The 16,250-nt window shown below is 45.1% G+C and overlaps 1 protein-coding gene across 1 annotated transcript in view; it reads left to right on the plus strand.

Annotated features, from left to right (window-relative positions):
• UMODL1 (uromodulin like 1) overlaps nucleotides 1-7,667 on the plus strand; it is a 58,068-nt gene extending 50,401 nt beyond the window's left edge. The window contains exons 19-22 of the mRNA XM_059922299.1: nucleotides 258-494; nucleotides 767-926; nucleotides 2,723-2,807; nucleotides 7,486-7,667. Coding sequence (XP_059778282.1) covers nucleotides 258-494; nucleotides 767-926; nucleotides 2,723-2,807; nucleotides 7,486-7,667 — 664 coding nt within the window. The remainder of the gene's footprint in view (nucleotides 1-257; nucleotides 495-766; nucleotides 927-2,722; nucleotides 2,808-7,485) is intronic.
• Nucleotides 7,668-16,250: the final 8,583 nt, after the last annotated feature.

Genomic DNA, 16,250 nt, shown 5'->3' on the forward strand with positions numbered 1-16,250 from the left:
ATCAGGGCACGCCTGTCTCCCCCTTTCCCCTGTGAAGCTCACCCCTCCTCTGCCTGCCTTTGAGTCTCCACCAAACTCTAGTGACTGGGGCTGACCCCAGCTCTAGCCAGCTCAAAAAAAAATAGCCTTTCTTTGCTTGTTCTCATTTGGGTGGTCTTGTTTTAATTCCATCTTTCTTTGGAGTTGTATTTTGGGGAGAAATGGGAACAGGAGGGTCACAGAAGCAGAGCCCCCCCTGCAAACGCTCCCTCTTGCAGGGTTTACACGATCATCGAGGACCTCCATGGTGCTGGAAGTTTTGTCACTGAAATGCAGTTATTTATTGGAGACTCTCCTATTCCTCAAAATTATACCGTGTCTGCCAGTGATGACGTCAAGATCGAAGTAGGGCTCTATAAACAGAAAAGCAACCTCAAGGTGGTCCTGACCAAGTGCTGGGCAACGCCATCCAGCAATGCCAGGGACCCGGTCATGTTTGGCTTCATTAACAACAGGTAGGGGCTCAGGGGGCACTGGGCACCCACTCCCTCTGTGTAGCCTTCTTTGGACCCTCTGAATTTCCAGACATGCATGGATGCAGACCCGGGTTTTAGGTGGTGCCCTCAGGAGACCCTCCTCTTGGGAACTGGAGACCTAGCCATCCTTGCCTTCTTGGAGCCTAGTGGGGATGCCCTGTGTGCACTCAGGTGCACGGTAAGGAAACTCACCTGGGAACAAGGACAGGAGGGCCAGTTTAGAACTAATGAGTCACTTTCTCTCTTCCCAGCTGCCCTATCCCCAATACACACACGAATGTGATTGAGAACGGGAACTCCAACAAGGCCCAGTTTAAGCTGAAAATCTTTTCCTTCATCAACAACTCCATAGTCTATCTGCACTGCAAACTCCGCATCTGCATGGAATCCTCTGGAACGACGTGCAAAATAGTAGGTGTTTTGCTGTTCTAAACCTCTGGACTCATCCTCTTTGTTATGAGGAGGGTTGCTCTGTGATCAGAAGCCCAGGGCCTGGGCATTTCTGGGGCCAGACTTCAGGGAGGAGGTGCTGGGCCCTGCAGACTTGGCCCTTAAAAGACATGAAATGAGGTTTCAATGGTGGACAGTCCTGGGTGGAGAACCAGTGTCGCTGGGCGGCTAACTTGAGTCCTTCCTTAGACCATACCATTCCACTGGCCATCACATCAGACCTTGCTTGTCATGGTGCTGTAATTCTTCTCCTCCAGGTGACTGAATGCATATTTCGGTGTAAAAATGTTATTTTAATTTGAAATTATTTTTAGCAAGTCGATGGCACACTGCTGAATCCTAGCCACTAGGTTATTTAATCAGGTTTTTGTTCTTTCCCGTTCAGCATTTATGCTGGGATTATGAATAACTTTACATTCTCATTTCCTCAGAACTTTGAATTTGAAATGTGCTTTGCACTTCTGGGTTGGAGAGTTATTCTTCATCCACAGACAAGTATGTGAAGTGACTGTCATGTGTCACCTGTGGCTGGGGAAGGCACGGAGGGCTCTGCTGGCCTTTGGTTCAGCAACTGCATATTTCTCTCTCCTTTGGGGACGCGTTTGTTCCTGTGCTCCTTACGAAACTTGGGCGGTTTTCCTGGGTGATCAGGGCCAAACATCATTCAAAATGCACAGCAGAAGAAATCCAGTGAGCCCTGATTTTGCTGTCACTTTTTCTCAAACAGTAGGTCTTCTGGAACAACAGCAGGAAAGGAACACAGACTCCTGGTGCCTGCCCGCTGAGGGGCTCCGAGCCTGTATCAGCCCCTTAGAAACCCTAGGGTGTTAATGACCACGACAGCTTTGACAAGGAGTTTCCGGTTCTCAAATTCTCTACACTATGAGCTTCACGTATTTCTTTCCAAGCTCCTCTAGGATGGGTGTTTTATTGGTTTCCTGGGGCTGCTGTAACGAAGTACCGCAGGCTGGGCAGCTTAAATAACATAAATCTACCCTCGCACAGTCTGGAGGCTGGGAGTCCGAGATCAAGGTGTCGTCGGCTGGGCCATTCCTTGTGAGGCTGGGGGAGAATCTGTTCCAGGTCCAGCTCCCTGACTGATCGATGCCACCTTCTCCCTGTGTCTTCACATGTCTTCCCTCTGTGCATATCTGTGTCTGTGTTCAAATGTCCTCTTTTTGCAAGAACGCAGTCATATTGGATTAGAACCCACCCTAATGACCTCATCTTAACTTGATCATCTGCAAAGACCCTATTTCCAAATAAGGTCACGTCCACAAGTACTGAGGTTAGGACTGCAACATCTTTTGGGGGACACATTGCACCCCATGGCAGGTATATGGTAGACAGATTCTATCATGTCATTGAAACTTTTCATCAGGCAAAGGTGTTAAAAGGAGCAGGTGTCTGCCGCAGGCTGTGGAGAACAAAGGGTGACTCTGAGACGATGCCCCCAGGGGCCAAGGGGCCAGAGCTAGAAACTGGAGACAGCACAGGGGGCTACATCTTGCTTCCTCCAACCCTCCTGCTGCCCAGCCCTCCCCCATCCAGTTGGGCACCCCACCTGCACAACCCCGAGGCCCAGGTGGTCCAGCCTCCCCCCTCCTCCTTCTCCCCTGACTGAACTCATCCATTGTGACTTGACGTTTCCAGCAGGAAGGAACATGTACGAATCAGAGTATCAACCCTGATAGTGGGTACATTTCTCATAAACATTGTTCAACTAATTTGTACTTCTTCTCCTTTTAAAATTACAGAACTGCGATGACTTTCGGTCGCTGAGAAATGGTGAGCCCTCTGCAACGCACCAGATGTCCTGGGGACCCCTGATTCGGTCCGAAGGTGAGTTGGTGACTTGGTTTAGACAACTAAACTCGGGTATTGATTCAGAAACTGCTAGCTGTCCCCAAATATCTGTTCTCTTCTCCTTCCATGGTAATAGAAACCCCAGTTTTTAGGGGACAGGGGGCTGCCAGGAATAAAAACTATAATTCCCAACCGACCTCACAGCAAGAGTGGCCATATGAGTGAGCTCTGGCTAATGAGATGCAAAAGAGAGTGTCGAGTGACAACTTTTTAAGGGTGCCTGCCTTATAAACATCTGGTACCCACCCGGCTGCCTGACATTCAGGGGAGGCGGCTGCAGCCAGCCGCCATCTGGGGCCATGAGCACCATGGGGGCAGGAGCCGGGTGCCCCAGGGCACCACAGAGCAAAGCTGCAGGGCCAGGCCTGGGCTCTGACCTCCAATTTTTATGCCAGAAAGAAATAAGCTTCCATTTTCTTTGTCCTTGCTATTTCGGGTTTTTCTCTTCCTTACAGCTAAACCTAATCCTAGTTGACTTTCCTTTTTTATTGTTTTTCTTCCTGATTTGGATGGCCCTCCTTGCCTCTCTATTTTCCCATACAAGAACTTCTGGGTTTTGGATGCAGGGTGTAAACTGGCATGGGTGTGCTAACCAGGGCTTGGGAAGGGAGGTCTTCTTGGCCAGTGATATTCAACTGCTGGTTCTCATCCAAAGGATTTTGGAAATTAAAAAAACATCACAGGTCCCAGGCCATGCCCCAGGCCAACCAACTCAACGTCTCTGGAGCTGAATTCCAGGCCCTGGTGTTTGCACTGGTCCTCGGGCCATCGCTGGCCTGGGTCCTGGGACAATATGCTTTTCCTACCCTCTTCATTGTCTTAAATGGCTGAGAACTGATTGATCTAATATGAAAGAGAATGTATGTGAATTGCATTCTTATTTATAGAAACAGAACTTCTATTTATTCGTAGATATTACAGATAATGTCAAAACCAGAGTGGAAAAAAACACTGGGTTTGGAGTCAGGAGGCTTTTGTTTAAATATAGGCTCTCACACTTCTCTTAGGAACATTCCTGAGTCTTCTGAGTCCCATCCATCCATCCATCATTCCTCCATCCATCCACTCATCTACCCACTTATTCATTATCTCCTCTAACTACTGTATGTCAGGCACTGTGCTTTTTCTCTCCATCATAGGAGTTATTGCAACAGTCCTACATACCTGGCCAATAAGATTACAGTAAATAAAAATCCTCTGTGAGGCTAAAATTTGTGATGCTGGAGCTAGGTTGCCTGGAGACAAAACTTGGGTCTGACTTTGGGCATGCTGCATTTGCCTCATTTCCCTCATCTGTAAAATGGGGACAACAATGATGATGACGGTAATTCCTAGTTCATACTGTGTCTTGTCCATAGAAGTTACTGGTAAGTGTTATTTGTTGTCCTTCCTAACTGGTAGTGCACTTTACTAACACAACCATTGCAGAGAACACCAAACACAGTAAGGGTATAGACGGTCAAGCTCAATAACAAGGATTATAATTACTCATTTTGTTCATCATTCTTTCTCATTGTATTATTAGCTTTTTTGCTTCATCACTGTGTCATACAAATATACAGAAACATCACTTAGAAACATGGAATCTCCCAGCTGGTAGGCAGGTGATTACATTTTAATAGTGTGTAGTAACAGAAATACTGCTGGAGACACAGAGTGAAAAGAGGCTGGCAGACAAGTACCTCCAGGATTTTATCCCTGCCCCTCCCACTGGGCACCTGCAGCCCGGCCCCTCCCACTGGGCACCCATGACCTGTCCCCTGCTATCACATCACTTCTACTCTGGGGAAGAATGAGAACACTGGGAGATCTCAGGGAACATGTCCAAGCTCACACAGCTGTCACCTGGACAAGCTGGGCCTCTCCCAGCAGTTCCAGGCTTTTCCTAACCCACCCACCCTTGGTCTCCAGGGGCTGCCCTGGCTTCCTTTCCAGGGATCAGTCCACCCCAGCCTTCACACCACGGGTGTTAGTTTTCTGGGGCTAGTGACACAGGAAACTAAGAACCACAAACTGGGTGGCTTAAAATAACAGAAAATACTCTCTCACAGTCTGGAGACCCAAGTCCAAGATCATGGGGTGGGCAGGGCTGGTTCCTTCCAAAGTCCCTGAGGGAGAATCCATTCTAGGCCTCTCTCCCAGCTTCTGGTGGTTCTGCTCTGGCATCCTTGGCTTGTGGTTGCATCCCTCCAGCCTCTGCCTCTGTATCACATGGCTTCTCCTGAAGGTCTCCGTCTTCTGACAAGGACACCAGTCATTGAATTGGGGGCCTCTTCTGCTTCAGTATAACTTAACTAAAGATGTCTGCAATGACCCTATTTCCAAATAAGGTCACATTCTCAGGCACTGGGGGTTAGGACTCAACATACCTGTTTTGGAGGGATACACTTCAACACGTAACACTGTGTGTTGGCAATTCTAAGGCAGCATCCCACTGGTAATCGTTGCTGAATCTGTGCTACCAACAAATCATATATCGGCACTGTAATTTTTGCACTTAATTTTTGGAAATCATCCATGGCCATTTGCTTTTTAGAGAACATTATTTCTCTCTCACTAGAGTTTTTTGTGTGAAGAGGTAGAGAATGTTTGAGATTAATGTCCGTGGGATCCTGAAATGTCCCAGTGGGAAGGGTCTGGAACAATTATTGAGGCAGCTCAGAAGTGAGGAGCCTGGGTGTCCCCAGAGGACAACTGAGCTGGACCTCAGACCTCTGGAAGGACCTGGACCCTCTGGAAGGGGCCTGGGTTATATGTACCCTGCTCCTGGGTTATTTGCGTGCCGGGAGGTCCTCCATCACTTTCCCTCACCGAGATGTGTCCCCTTCACAAGAGCAGCGATAGGTTTTAGTGTCTTTGCAAAAAGATTGATCATGTGCATCACCGCCGTGATATCACAACAGCCCTGTGCATGGTGCCGGCTGCTCTTGCTATCCTGCGGGAGGACCAGTGTCTTTTATTTAAGCATCTCGTCCATCATGGACTGACAGGTGGATACTATGTTTAAGGAAATACCCCCACTGATAGCGCAGGTCACGTTGCGACACAGGCTCCCTCTCTATTTGTAAACATCTCTCCTGGACCAGTAACCATTCCTGGACGATGGTAACCAGTGGACGACACCGGCCTGTGGACCCCACTCGGAGCAGCTCTGAGCCAGTGGCCAGTTAAGAGTGCTCAGCTGCAGGGAACAGAAACCCAGCTGGAGAGGCAGCGACCGAACAGGTTCGGTCATCTCTGTAGCTGCCAGTCTGGGTCTGGGGCTGGGCTCCACGGGACCAACAAGGGGGACTCTTCTGCCTTTCTGCTCCAGCATCCTCAGGGCAGACAGCCCCCCTTGTGCTCACAAGTTGGTCCCCTACATGAGGCACAGGAGGAGGGGGAAGGGTCCACTGTAGCACCCACTGGAGGATGGATTTAAGATCCAGCCATGAAGGAGTTGTCAGGAAGCTGGTGCCCCAGAGTCTGGAGGCCTCAGGTTCCTTGGGAGGTTGCAGCCGCTCCAGCAACTGTCCCCAGTATCCCTATCCCAGTGTGGTCCTCCCTCTGGAGGAGGGGTTTGCCCGGTTCCAGCTGGCCCACCATCCAGGCAGTTGGGTGGGAGCCTCTTCTAGGCCATTGTTGGATCACTTTGGTGTCTGCACTCGTCTGAGCCATGACTGGGAGACCCAGAGCTGCGACCACTTCCGGAAACAGCTCCAGAAATGGAAAATGGGATCTCGAGTGTCCCTTATCGTCCAGGAATGCTTTCCTACCCAGAGCTTTCTGATAAGCTCCTGTGGTAAAATTGAGATAAAATTCACCTAATATAAAGTTAACTGTTTTAAAATAAATAATTGGGCGGAATTTAGCACATTCACCACCCTCCTCTAGTTTCAAAACATTTTCATCACCCAAAGCAGCTCCGTGCCCACAGGAGGGAGTGACTCCCCAGCCCTTCCCCTGCCCCTGAAACTACCTAGGTTGGCTTCCTGTCTCTGGTTTCCCTAGAAACAGGCTCACACGACGACGTGTGGTCCTTGGAGACTGTTGCCTGTCACTCAGCACAATGGCTGTTTTCAAGCCTCATCCATGTCGTAACCTGTGGCCGAATCTCATTCCTTTCATGGTCGAATATTATTCCACTGGGTGGATGGACCACATGTTGTTTATTCATTCATCCTCTGATGGATTTGGGGGCTGTTTCCCCCTTTCGGCTGTTCTGGATATGCCGCTATGAGGCCGCGTGTATGAGTATTTATTGAGTCCCTGTTTTCAGCAATTTGGGGTCCAGGCTCTCCTGTGCTTTCTTGCCCCCGAGTCCGGGGAAGGCCGGCTTCCTGGCGCTGTGCAGTGTGTGGGCACAGTGTGTCTCTGTGCGGGGCACACTGAGCGCTCTGCCCCGACCTGGAGGGCCTGTGGCTCCCACGCGGCCTCCTCCTCTGGGCCAGTGATTATCCAGAACGTGGGCAGGCAGACCCGTCCTGGCTGCTGTGCTCTCCTGGGCTTGGGACGGGTACACGGGCACGCTGGACGTCTGACGCGTGAGAACTTGCTCCATCGCAGGTTCGTCCCGTCCCGAGCCCTCCATCCAGGGGCCATGCGGGGGCCCCGCTGGGACCAGGCCGAGCTGCTTTGGGCAGACCTGCCACCTGTGCCTGTTTCATCCCTGCAGGAGAACCTCCAGCTGCAAAGGCAGGCCTGGGAGCCGGTTACCTGGTCCTCATCCTGGTGGCCGCCGTTGCCTTGGTGGCGGGTTCAGCTGCCCTTCTCATCATGCGCTACCAGAGAATGACCGGAAAATACAACTTCAAAACCCAGTCCGACAACTTCAGCTACCAGGTGTTCCACGAATAAGGCGCCCGGCTGCCCGCAGGTGGGTGAGGAGCGAGGCCCGTCTCGTGTGATGCACCAGTCCTGCCTTTGCCACCGAGGGTGCCTGCACAGCGCGTCCCGCGGGGTTTGGCAAAGGGTAGATTTGTGGGTTTCGGCATCTCGTGCCTGTGATACTGTGATTTATAATCAGAAATATATATTTGGTCTTCATCCACTGCTCCTGGCACAGAGGTCCTGAAACCCTTGGAATTTCCTAAGTGCTGACGGCGGTAAAGGTGTTTTTGTTATGTTAGTGAGGTGACCTTTGGCCTGTGCCTTAGGATGGGGGCCGGTTGCTGGGAGAGAGACTGCCGCGTGATTAGAGGGCTAGATGTGCTCTGCTGAGGCTCCAGATAGGGGACGAACAGCGGTAACTTCAGTTCAACCTTCCTCTAATAATAAAGATAACAGCTGCCTTGGCGGGGTGCCTTCCAGTCTGGTTGGGGGCCCGCAAGGTTTGGTCACGAAGACCCTTCCACTTCCCCATCCTATTCCATCCTGCCCCCGTCGGGGGTCCTGTCACGTGGACATGCCCCGCAGTGGCCGGCCCAGGTCCCAGTTTCCTGCCTGGGTCAGCAGCGTCCCCAGCTGGGCCACCTTCCCCACGTTCAGCTCTTGATTCTCTCGAGATAATGGACCTTTGATACAACTCCTCAAACTGTGGCAGTTCCTGGCCTCATCCCTTAAATGAGGAAAGGGGGCTCAGAGAGCTCAAGTGAATCACCCTCATCACACAGCAGAGGCGGGGTTACAGCGCACTTCCCCTCAAGGCAACGTCCCTTTCTGGGTGACTTCAGCGTCGTCAGAGAAAATGTCACCTCCTCCAGGGGCTGGTCCTGCAGACACTGGAAACGTGATGTCTTCACCCTGTCTCAGCCCCCTTTGCTCCGAGGACCCAAGAGCTCACGTGATTCCAGGGCCTCGGAGCCCTTACAGCCTGGATGGGAAGGGTTGGACCAGGGCCAATCACCTCCCCGCATAGAATCGCAAGGGAATTTCAGCAACTTTTACTTAATATTTAGGAAATGAATTCCAACAAGGAGGCCAACACTTGTCCTGGGGAATTTCTAAGGAAATCTTGTGTGTTGGTGCCTCAGCCGTGCTGGATGGCCCCCTCCTCGAAATTAAAACACTAGAGGGAAAATTGTCCCCTTTTCTTTTCTTATTCTCCTGGGACTTCTGTCTTCCAGAGTAAAAAACATCTATAACTGGTTCTCAAGTTCCTGAAAAAATCTGCTTTTTGAAAATCTCAAACAAATAAACATCCCCAAGGTTGGCAGTTGGTACAGCCCCACTCGGTGATGAGCCCCGAGTCCAGGTGGGTGGTCCACAGTACAAAGGCACAAAGCCCCGAGGGTGTGGCCGTCCGGCTCAGGTGTGTGTACCTGTCTCACCTGACTGCTGACCTGCGGGAGCTGCACTCACCGGAGACCGGGGTTCCTGTGCCTCCTGGGATTCGCTGCCCTTTTATTTGGGCTCAATCTCTCACTATTCGGCAAGCACAGATGTCGTGTCCTGGGGGTTAGTGGTAACCTCTGCGACCCACTCTGGGCTTTCCAGCATCAACCCCACCTTTCCTGCTGCAGACTGACGCAGGTGATCTCCTTCCCCGCACAGGTAGCCGTGAATCAAGCTCCAGTCTTCACTCAAGCGTTGATGGCAGTCTGCTCTGTCCCGCATCCAGAGCCTGGGTGAGCTCCAGAAGTGGTGAAAACACAGCCTCTGCCTGCCCCCAGGAGGCCCGTCCTCTGCCTGGGTCCCAGAAAAGGCAGCACCAAGTGGGTGAGCGGAGCTGGTGGAGAAGCAGGCCAGGAGCTGAATGCCCAGAGCCTCAGACACAGGGATCTTCGAACCAAGCTCGAACGCAGCTCTGCCGTCACGCAATCGCCTCCACCACACAGAGCTCCCAGGCCCCTTACCACCCTAAGTGGTCCAGGCGGCCCTTCCTGGCTTTGCTCACCATTGACATCTATCACCTACCACACACCCACCCACCCATCCATCCCTGTATTTGATCCTCTGTCAAATACATAACATTTCACATTTTCAAAACTATTTGACAGTGCAGTTGAAGTTCTTTTAAAAATAGGTGAGTCATTGAAATTGGGTCATTTGTAGAGACGTGGATGGACCTAGAGACTGTCATACAGAGTAAGTCAGAAAGAGAAAAACAAATGTTGTAAATTAACACATATATGTGGAATCTAGAAAAATGGTACAGATGAACCAGTTTGCAAGGCAGAAATAGAGACACAGATGTAGAGAATAAACATATGGACACCAAGGGGGGAAAGCGGGGGTGGGCGGGTGGTGGTGGGATGAGTTGGGAGATTGGGATTGACACATATACACTAATATGTATAAAATAGATAACTAATAAGAACCTGTTGTATAAAAAAATACAATTAAATAAAAAAATAAAAATAGGTGAGTCATAAAAATACTGCCAATGTGATTTTTAGTAGACATATATACTCTTTAACTTTTGTCCTGCATTACTAGGATATTATTTTTATTTACACAGCAGTGACTCAAAAGGCATCTATTAATACGAAAATTTTTATAGCAAGTAGAAATAACATTATATGTATCCTTATTTTATATTGTTCCAAGCACTTTCACAGATATTAAAATAAATAATTTTACCAGGGGTGAGGCACTATTTACCCACTGCACAATGGGAAACCGGAGAAGGAATGGGTGAGTTATTTACATAAGTTTACAAAATGAGTTCATGAGGAAATAGGTCTAGAATCTAGGCATTTTAGTCTAGAATTTTCTTCATTACACCATGCTAACTGATAATGCTTTTCACTTTATTTAAAGCAAATGGAATTGTATTTGATACCTAACACCTGAGAGGATAGTGTTTTTCCGTGAAGAACTTAGACAGAATTATATATAACAGGGTTTTAGTTTTTTTTCATTTCTAAGCTTTTATTTTATTAAAAAGAATTTTTTTAATAGATCTTTGTTGGAGTATAATTGCTTCACAATGCCGTGTTAGTTTCTGTTGCACAACAAAGAGAATCAGCCATATGCATACACATGTCCCCATATCCCCTCCCTCTTGCGCCTCCCTCCCATCCTCCCTATCCCACCCCTCTAGGTGGTCGCAAAGCACCGAGCTGATCTCCCTGTGCTATGTGGCTGCTTCCCACTAGCTATTTTAAATTCGGTACTGTATATATGTTGATGCTACTCTCACTTCGCCCCAGCTTCCCCCTCCAATCCAATGTCCTCAAGTCCATTCTCTATGTCTATCTCTTTATTCCTGCCCTGCAACTAGGTTCATCAGAACTTTTTTTTTTTAATTCCATATATATGTGTTAGCATACGGTATTTGTTTTTCTCTTTCTGACTTACTTCACTCTGTATGACAGACTCTAGGTTCATCCACCTCACTACAAATAACTCAGTTTTGTTTCTTTTTATGGCTGAGTAATATTCCATTGTATACATGTGCCACATCTTCTTTATCCATTCATCTATTGATGGACATTTAGGTTGGTTGCATGTCCTGGCTATTGTAAATAGTGCTGCAATGAACATTGTGGTACATGTCTCTTCCTGAATTATGGTTTTCTCAGGGTATATGCCCAGTAGTGCGATTGCTAGGTCATATGGTAGTTCTATGTCTAGTTTTCTTAAGGACCCTCCATACTGTTTTCCATAGTGGTTGTATCAATTTACATTCCCACCAACAGTGCAGGAGGGTTCCCTTTTCACCACACTCTTTCCAGCATTTACTGTTTCTAGATTTTTTGATAATGGCCATTCTGACCAGTGTGAGGTGATACCTCATTGTAGTTTTGATTTGCATTTCTCTAATAATTTGTGATGTTGAGCATCTTTTCATGTGCCTCTTGGCCATCTGTATGTCTTCCTTGGTGAAATGTCTATTTAGGTCTTCTGCCCATTTTTTAACTGGATTGGTTGTTTTATTGATATTGAGCTGCATAAGCTGTTTGCATATTTTGGAGATTAATTCTTTGTCCGTTGTTTCATTTGCAAATATTTTCTCCCATTCTGAGGGTTGTCTTTTTGTCTTCTTTATGGTTTCCTTTGCTGTGCAAAAGCTTTTAAGTTTAATTAAGTCCCATTTATTTATTTTTGTTTTTATTTCTGTTACTCTAGGAGGTGGGTCAAAAAAGATCTTGCTGTGGTTTATGTCAAAGAGTGTTTTTCCTATGTTTTCCTCTAAGAGTTTTATAGTGTCTGGTCTTACATTTAAGTCTTTAATCCATTTGGAGTTTATTTTTGTGTATGGTGTTAGGTAGTGTTCTAATTTCATTCTTTTACATGTAGCTGTCCAGTTTTCCTAGCACCACTTATTGAAGAGGCTGTCTTTTCTCCGTTGTATGTTCTTGCCTCCTTTGTCATAAATTAGGTGCCCATATGTGCATGGGTTTATCTCTGGGCTTTCTATCCTGTACCATTGATGTATATTTCTGTTTTTGTGCCAGTACCATACTGTCTTGATTACTGTAGCTTTGTGGTATAGTTTGAAGTTGGGGAGCCTGATTCTTCCAACTCTGTTTTCCTTTCTCAAGATTGCTTTGGCTATTCGGGGTCTTTTGTGTTTCCATACAAATTGTGAATTTTTTTGTTCTAGTTCTGTGAAAAATGCCATTGGTAGTTTGATAGGGATTGCAGTGAATCAGTAGATTGCTTTGGGTAGTATAGTGATTTTCACAATATTGATTCTTCCAATCCAAGAACATGGTATATTTCTCCATCTGTTTATGTCATCTTTGATTTCTTTCATCAGTGTTTTATAGTTTTCTGAGTACAGGTCTTTCACCTCCTTAGGCAGGTTTATTCCTAGGTATATTATTCTTTTTATTGCAATGGTAAATGGGAGTGTTTCCTTAATTTCTCTTTCTGATTTTTTGTTGTTGGTGTATAGAAATGCCAGAGATTTCTGTGCATTAATTTTGTATCCTGCAACCTTACCAAATTCATTAATTAGTTCTAGTAGTTTTCTGGTGGCATCTTTAGGATTTTCTACGTATAATATCATGTCACTGGCAAACAGTGACAGTTTTAATTCTTCTTTTCCAATTTGTATTCCTTTTATTTCTTTTTCTTCTCTGATTGCTGTGGCTAGAACTTCCAAAACTATGTTCAATAAGAGTGGCAAGAGTAGATATCCTTGTCCTGTTCCTGATCTTAGTGGAAATGCTTTCAGTTTTTCACTATTGAGTATGATGCTTGTTGTGGGTTTGTCATATATGGCCTTTATTATGTTGAGGTAGGTTCCCTCTATGCTCACTTTCTGGAGAGTTTTTATCATAAATGGGTGTTGAATTTTGTCAAAAGCTTTTTCTGCATCTATTGAGATGATCATATGGCTTTTATTCCTTAATTTGTTAATGTGGTGTATCACGTTGATTGATTTGCATATATTGAAGAACCCTTGAATCCCTGGGATAAATCCCACTTGATCATGGTGTATGATCCTTTTAATGTGCTGTTGGATTCTGTTTGCTAGTATTTTGTTCAGGATTTTTGCATCTATGTTCATCAGTGATATTGGTCTATAATTTTCTTTTTTTGTGATATCTTTTTCTGGTTTTGGTATCAGGGTGATTTTGGCTTCATAGAATGAATTTGGGAGTATATCTCCCTCTGCAATATTTTGGAAGACTTTGAGAAGGATCAGTGTTAGCTCTTCTCTAAATGTTTGATGGAATTCGCCTGTGAAGCCATCTGGTCCTGGACTTTTGTCTGTTGGAAGATTTTTAATTACACTTTCAGTTTCATTACTTGTGACAGGTCTGTTTATATTTTCTAATTCTTCCTGGTTCAGTCTTGGAGAATTGTACCTTTCCAAGAATTTGTCCATTTCTTCATGGTTGTCCATTTTATTGGCATATAGTTGTTTGTAGTAGTCTCTTATAATCCTTTGTATTTCTGCAGGATCGGTTGTGATTTCTCCTTTCTCATTTCTAATTTTATTGATTTGTGTCCTCTCCTTTTCTTTCTTGATGAGTTTGGCTAAGGGTTTGTCAATTTTGTTTATCTTCTCAAAGAACCAGCTTTTAGTTTTATTGATCCTTGCTACTGTTTTCTTCATTTCTATTTCATTTATTTCTGCTCTGATCTTTATGATTTCTTTCCTTCTACTGACTTTGGGTTTTCTTTATTCTTCTTTCTCTAGTTGTTTTAAGTGTAGGGTTAGATTGTTTATTTGAGATTTTTCTTGTTTCTTGATGTGAGATTGGATTGCTATAAACTTCCCTCTTAGAACTGCTTTTGCTGCATCCCATAGATTTTGGGTCATCATGTTTTCATTGTCATTTGTTTCTATGTATTTTTTTAATTTCTTCTTTGATTTCTTCAGTGATCTCTTGGTTATTTAGTAGCACACTGTTTAGCCTCCATGTATTTGTGTTTTACAGTTTTGTTCCTGTAACTGATTTCCAATCTCATAACGTTGTGGTCAGAAAAGATGCTTGATATGATTTCAATTTTCTTAAATTTTCCAAGGCTTGATTTGTGACCCAAGATGTGATCTATCCTGGAGAATGTTCCATGTGCACTTGAGAAGAAAGTGTATTCTGCCACTTTTGAGTGGAATGCTCTATAAATATCAATTAAATCTTTCTGGTCTACTGTGTCATTTAAAGCTTGTGTTTCCTTTTTTATTTTCTGTTTGGATGATCTGTCCATTGGTGTAAGTGGGGTGTTAAAGTCCCCTACTATTACTGTGTTACTGTCGATTTCTCCTTTCATGGTTGTTAGCATTTACCTTATGTATTGAGGTGCTCCTATGTTGGGTGCATAAACATTTATAATTGTTATATCTTCTTCTTGGATTGATCCTTTGATCATTATGTAGTGTCCCTCCTTATCTCTTGTAACAGTCTTTATTTTAAAGTCTATTTTACCTGATATGAGTATTGCTACTCCAGCTTTCTTTTGATTTCCATCTGCATGGAATATATTTTTCCATCCCCTCACTTTCAGTCTGTATGTGTCCCTAGGTCTGAAGTGGGTCTCTTGTAGACAGCATATATATGGGTCTTGTTTTTGTATCCATTCAGCCTGCCTGTGTCTTTCAGTTGGGGCATTTAATCCATTTACATTCAAGGTTATTATTGATAGGTATGTTCCTATTACCATTTTCTTAATTGTTTTTGGTTTTCTTTTTGTGGGTCTTTTTCTTCTCTTGTGTTTCCTGCCAAGAGAAGTTTCTTTAGCATTTGTTGTAAAGCTGGTTTGGTGGTGCTAAATTCTCTTAGCTTTTGTTTGTCTGAAAAGCTTTTGACTTCTCCATCAAATCTGAATGAGATCCTTGTTGGGTAGAGTAATCTTGGTTGTAGGTTTTTCTCCTTCATCACTTTAAGCATATCCTGCCACTCCCTTCTGGCCTGCAGAGTTTCTGTGGAAAAGTCAGCTGATAACCTTATAGGGATTCCTTTGTATGTTATTTTTTGCTTTTCCCTTGCTGCTTTTAATATTTTTTCTTTGAATTTAATTTTTGTTAGTTTGATTAATATGTGTCTTGGTGTGTTTTTCCTAGGGTTTATCCTGTATGGGACTCTCTGTGCTTCCTGGACTTGGGTGACTATTTCCTTTTCCATGTTAGGGAAGTTTTCGACTATAATCTCTTCAAATATTTTCTCAGACCCTTTCTTTTTCCCTTCTTCTTCTGGGACCCCTATAATTCGATGGTTGGTGAATTTAGTGTTGTTGCAGAGGTCTCTGAGATTGCCTTCAATTTTTTTCATTCTTTTTTCTTTATTCTGCTCCTCAGCAGTTATTTCCACCATTTTGTCTTCCAGCTCACTTATTTGTTCGTCTGCCTCAGTTATTCTGTTATTGATTTCTTCTAGTTTATTTTTCATTTCAGTTATTGTGTTGTTCATCTCTGTTTGTTTGTTCTTTAGTTCTTCTAGATCTTTGTTAAACATTTCTTGTATTTTCTCAATCTGTGCCTCCATTCTATTTCTGAGATTCTGGATCATCTTTACTATCATTCCTCTGAATTCTTTTTCAGATAGATTGCCTATTTCCTCTTCATTTATTTGGTCTTGTAGGTTTTTACCTTGCTCCTTCATCTGTGACATATTTTTTTGCAGTCTCATTTTTTTTTTTTTTTTATGAGTGGGATTGTGTTCCTGTCTTACTGGTTGTTTGGCCTGAGGCTTCCAACACTGGAGCTTGTAGGCTATTGGGTAGAGCTGGGTCTTGGTGCTGAGATGAGGAGCTCCATGAGAACTCACTCTGATGAATATTCCCTGGGGTCTGAGGTTCTCTGTTAGTCCAGTGGTTCAGACTTGGAGTTCCCACCACAGGAGATTTGACCCAACCCCTGGCTTGTGAACCAAGTTCCCGCAAGCCACGTGGGTGGCCAAAAAAAAAAAAAAACAATAACAAAGTAAAAAATAAAATTAGACTAGGAAACGAACAGCTATGTTAGTAAGAATATGAAAGTAAAAATATAGATGAATCAACAACCAGAAGGTACATCAGTACCACAATAGTAAAAAAGAGAAGGAGTGAAAAGAAAAAAAAGGGGGGTAAAGGTCTTGGCTCTGGAGGGCGGGGCCTAAGCGA

Source organism: Balaenoptera ricei, chromosome 4 (assembly GCF_028023285.1).
Source record: "Balaenoptera ricei isolate mBalRic1 chromosome 4, mBalRic1.hap2, whole genome shotgun sequence".
NCBI lineage: Eukaryota > Metazoa > Chordata > Mammalia > Artiodactyla > Balaenopteridae > Balaenoptera > Balaenoptera ricei.